Source organism: Lithobates pipiens, unplaced genomic scaffold, assembly GCF_037356315.1.
Source record: "Lithobates pipiens isolate NorthernLeopardFrog02 unplaced genomic scaffold, aLitPip1_a1.2 Scaffold_22, whole genome shotgun sequence".
NCBI lineage: Eukaryota > Metazoa > Chordata > Amphibia > Anura > Ranidae > Lithobates > Lithobates pipiens.
In genome coordinates, this window is record NW_027507784.1 from 273,898,922 (window position 1) to 273,903,954 (window position 5,033).

The window sequence follows — 5,033 nt, forward strand, 5'->3', positions numbered from 1 at the left end:
TAAATGCCTTATACATTTTCAAAATTTTATGCTCTTATAATGATTTAATCATTTATTAATATTTCCCTATAACTTTGTCAATATTTTATCCATAGGTTATTACAATATTTGTACCAAATTCGTGCTACTTTAAGGCCCTGATGAAGCGGGGCTACTCACGAAATGCGTAGGCCACCTATTTTGATCCTTTCTGTCAGGACCAAGTAACAGTAACTGTGATTTAGCCTGTTATAACTGTAAAAATGCTCCTATTTGACCATTGATATATGGAAAAATAAAGTTTAACTATATTTTTACTCTTTGATATATATCTTCATTTAAACCATACATACAAAGTACATACAAAGTCCCACTTCACCCTACCTTTGTTATTGAATTTTGTATCACTGGACACAGGTACTGCGCCAAAGTATAAACTGAGCTGCACATGAACAACTTAGTGTCCATCCTACAGAGGACTGCGAGCAGGTAGGTACGTTTATTTTATTGCATGTCTCTTCTGCAATAAAGAGCTGTCTGCAGACAATTTTTTAATATCAGACTTTAGTTCCGCTTTAAATATTGCTGCTCTATCAGTCCTTAGGGCTGCTTCATGAAACAAGACAAAAAAGAAAAAAAAAAAATCACATAATTGGAGCCGTTGCCAACAGCAACCAAACTTCTTTTACCTTTCAAACAAGAATTGTGATGGAGCACCAAAAGCAAGAACTCCAAATTTGTGCTGATTAGCCTCTTTGTGTTTTTGCATGGATCAGAACTGTGTTCAATTCTTTTATTTATTCATTTACAAGAAAAAATAAAAAAAGTTTATTTCAAGCATGCCATCAACAGCTTTCAGTATTTAATTGAATGCTCCCTTTGTAATGTAAATCACAGCGCTGTCTAGACAAAATGATTTCTACCTAAATTATACATATCTTTCATTGTATGCTGCAATGTCTCCCACAAATGATGCTGTGCCAAAAACAAATATACGGAACTTATTTGACCTTCCAACGCTGAGTACAAACTATGATGTAAAATTCCAGATTACTAGGCGTCACTGCCTAGCCTTCCAAAATGTAAAAACAAATATATGATATAAAAACTTCAATTATTCTTCTTTTTTAATCAATTGTTTCTTAACTTTTCAGGTATTATAAAATAAAAGATTAGCTTACCTTCCTTGCTTTCTTCCTTTCTTTTTTTTCTCCGTCTTCTTTCTCTCACTCTCTTTTTCGTTTTTTCTTTTTTTTTTTCTTTTTAACTCTCATTCCTTCACCTCTTTCTTTTTCTCTCTCCTTTCTTTCTTTCTTTCTCACTCTCCCTGCTCTCTGTCCTTTCTCGCTTCTTTTTCACACTTCACTCTTTCCTTTCTCTTGCTTTTCTTATTTTTCCCTTTCTTTTTCACCTCTCTCCTTTCTCTCTTTTGTTCCTTCTGTTCTTTTTTTTCTCTCTTTCCCTCTCTCCTTCCTTTCTGCCTGTTTCTTTCTTTCCTTCCTTCCTTCCTTTCTCTCTCTCTCTCTCTCCTTCCTCAGTCCTTCCTTTCTCTTTTCTACCTCCCTTTCTTTCTCCATTTCCTTCCTTCCTTCCTTCCTTCCTCTCTCTCCTCTCTCTTCCTTCTTTTGTTTCTCTCTCTCTCCTTCCTTCCTCAATTTTTTACTCTCATTTATTCTTTTTCTTTCTTTCTTTTTCTTTCTTTCTTTCTTTCTTTCTTTCTTTCTTTCTTTCTTTCTTTCTTTCTTTCTTTCTCGCTTTCCTTCCTTCCTTTCTTCCTCTATTTTTAACTCTAATGTATTCTTTTTCTATCTTTCTTTCTCTCTCTCTCTCTCTTTCCTTCCTTCCTTCCTTCCTTCCTTCCTCTATTTTTAACTCTCATTTATTATTATCTTTCCTTTTTCTCTTTCTTTTTTTCTTTCTTTCGTTCTTTCTTTTTCTCTCTCTCTCGCTTTACTTCCTTCCTTCCTCTATTTTTAATTCTAATTTATTCTTTCTTTCTTTCTTTCTTTCTTTCTTTCTTTCTTTCTTTCTTTCTTTCTTTCTTTCTTTCTTTCTTTCTTTCTTTCTTTCTTTCTTTCTCTCTCTCTCTCTTTCTCTATCTCATTCCTTCCTTCCTTCCTTTTTAACTCTCATTTGTTATCTTTCTTTCTTACTTCCTTTCTCTCTCTTTCTTTCTTTCTCTCTCTCTCTCCTCTCTCTCTCCTTCCTCTATTTTTAACTCTCATTTATTTTCTTTTTTCTCTCTCTCTCTCTCTCTCTCCCTCTCTCTCTCTCTCTTTCTCTTTCTCTCTCTCTTTCTCTCTCTCTTTCTCTCTTTCTCTCTTTCCTTCCTTCCTTCCTCTATTTTTAACTCTCATTTATTATTTTTCTATCTTTCTTTCTCTCTCTCTCTCCTTCCTTCCTTCCTTCCTTCCTCTATTTTTAACTCTCATTTATTATCTTTTATTTCTCTCTTTCTCTTCTCTTCCTCTCTCTGTGCCTCTCTTTTAGCCTGGCTTATGTTCTGGAAAATTAATACATCCCCTTATCACATCCCCATTACCTATTTTAGTTCTCATTTGGTCCAGTAAGGCTTATTCCTGTTTACATGAAATGTCCCATAAACACTGCAAAGAGCAAAAGAAAACTCTTTCATTGTTACAATTTTGGATGCTAAGTCGGAAGGCCATTAGACTAATTCATCCTTCACATCAAAGCCCACACACAGACAGCTCTGCAGCCTCCAGCTATTTTCCTTTGACTCTGCTTCTTGACAGCGGTCCTTCATATCTGCAGCTCTGTACTCTTTTGAAAAATATTGCTGCCTCCTTATTAAAAGGAATGGAATCACTATCTGTTACAGCACAGGAAGCATCAGAGCTTTCAACGTCTGTAACTGACGTGGGTACCTGCAAAGGATGCTCGGTTATCAGAAAATAGCTCAGCAGCCAATCTGTTAACAAAAGTGGAAATAAAATCATGCCTTTCGTATATGTATTTGCAGAGATCAGGTTTGTTTGCTTTTGTACTGAAAAAAAAATATCCTTGTTTTCTCTCCAGCATCTTTACTGTCTGCATCAGGACCACCCAGACAGAATATTTCAACGTGAGAGGCTGTGCAAAGTTCAAAGGTTCAGAATAAAACTACCCAATTTAATCAGTTATTCACTGTCTTTCTTATATCCAAATTGGATGCAAACAAAAAATCCCAACAGACTTGCTGTCTAGAAGTCAAGAATTTTAAGAGAACAACCTCTACTCAAGTAAGAAGGGAGGGGGGAGTGGAGTGGGAATCCAAGCCTGGAAAGGGAGAGCTACACAGAGCATCCCACCCCTCTCTCCTTCTCAGGAGCTGCAACATACAGGACCCAACACACCAACCCAGCCACACTAGAGCCATCCAAGCACCTGCACCATGTTTGACCACTCTCAATACCCATATAATTGCTTCAACTATGATGGAGATGATTACCCAACCTGCAGCTCTGATGAAGAGAAGAAGTGCACCAGACCTGCCTATAGGTAAGAAAGTTTAGGATAAGAATGGCAATAATGGTTTACACTTTAGGATTTTCCCTTTACAGGAACTATTTACATTTAGTGGACTTATGACACTCTAGCGTATTAGCATATTTTCTTTTTCACCATTAAATACTTTTTATTGAAATTTCCATACAAATAACAGAAAAATGTAAGGCATCTAGTTCTGGTATATAACAATCAGGTATAGCAGTAAAACGTTTACATACAAATCTCAATTAAAGTAATGGACAATAGTCATACAAATGATTTTGTTTTTTTTATCATTATATATATATATACACACTAACATATTACATAAAATGTTGGGCTTTTTTTACATCCTATAGATCCTATAGACATGTACACATATAAATAGATAGATAGATAGATAGATAGATAGATAGATAGATAGATAGATAGAAATTATAGATTTTAGTATTTGGCTAAGTACAAACAAGTAGAATATAATATACTTGGAGTTTTTATTTGTTTTGTTTTTTTATAGTATGCATCTATACCCAAAATAATAATAGATAGATGTTGATAAATGATAGATTAATGTCAATATATCTTTGTTTTTTATTTGCATACACCTATACCCAAAATAATAATACATTGATGTTAGGCTTTTAACTTTGTTAAGTACAAATTATATATATATATATATATATATATATATATATATATATATATATATATATATATGATAAATAGATAGATAGATAGATAGCGACTGGATAGAGATTTAGATAGTTAGACATATGGATTGATAAATAAATATATAGATAGATATTCAAAAATGACAGATACATGTTATGCTAAGTATGAATATTTTGGGTTTGTTTTATTTTCCAATAGTAAGCATGTATACAAAAACATAATAAATAGATAGATAGATAGATAGATAGATAGATAGATAGATAGATAGATAGATAGATAGATAGATAATAGATCTTTTGTGGCTTAATTGACATTTCAATAGAAATAGATAGACTACTTTGCCATAGAAAGAGAATGAAGTTCTGTAAAAGTTGTAATGTGTCACAAGTTAGGCAACTTTGGGAAACTCATTGGCTCATGATTGTGCACATGCACAGCATGCATGATAACCCAAGACAGATGCATGAACAGTTAAATTATAATATTTTAAATGTATTTTTTTTTTTTTTATAGCTACATTGCATTGATCGCAATGGCAATTCAGCAAAGTCCTGATAGCAGAGTCACCCTGTCTGGAATTTATGATTTTATCATGAAGAAGTTTCCTTATTACCGCTCAAATCAGAGGGCATGGCAGAACTCCATAAGACATAACCTGTCTCTGAACAGCTGTTTTATAAAGGTAAATATAACCTGATGAATGACTGGATGAAATATAATTTTGTCTATTCAGAGTCGGAACATCTGTATGTTTGTATAAGTATGTTAACAGGTGCTTCTGTATGTGAATGAACATACAGATACATACTGTACATTCACATACATACTAACCAAAATGTTTATATAAGACATAATTAAGCTAAAGTTAATTTTAGCACATTGTAGTAGAATTG

General features: G+C 33.5%; 1 protein-coding gene across 1 annotated transcript in view; it reads left to right on the forward strand.

Moving 5' to 3' along the window:
• The first annotated feature begins 3,293 nt into the window (after window positions 1–3,293).
• Window positions 3,294–5,033, forward strand: part of FOXL3 (forkhead box L3) — a 4,952-nt gene continuing 3,212 nt past the window's right edge. The window contains exons 1-2 of the mRNA XM_077450008.1: window positions 3,294–3,480; window positions 4,654–4,822. Of these exons, the coding sequence (XP_077306134.1) occupies window positions 3,374–3,480; window positions 4,654–4,822 (276 nt within the window). The 5' untranslated portion in view covers window positions 3,294–3,373. The remainder of the gene's footprint in view (window positions 3,481–4,653; window positions 4,823–5,033) is intronic.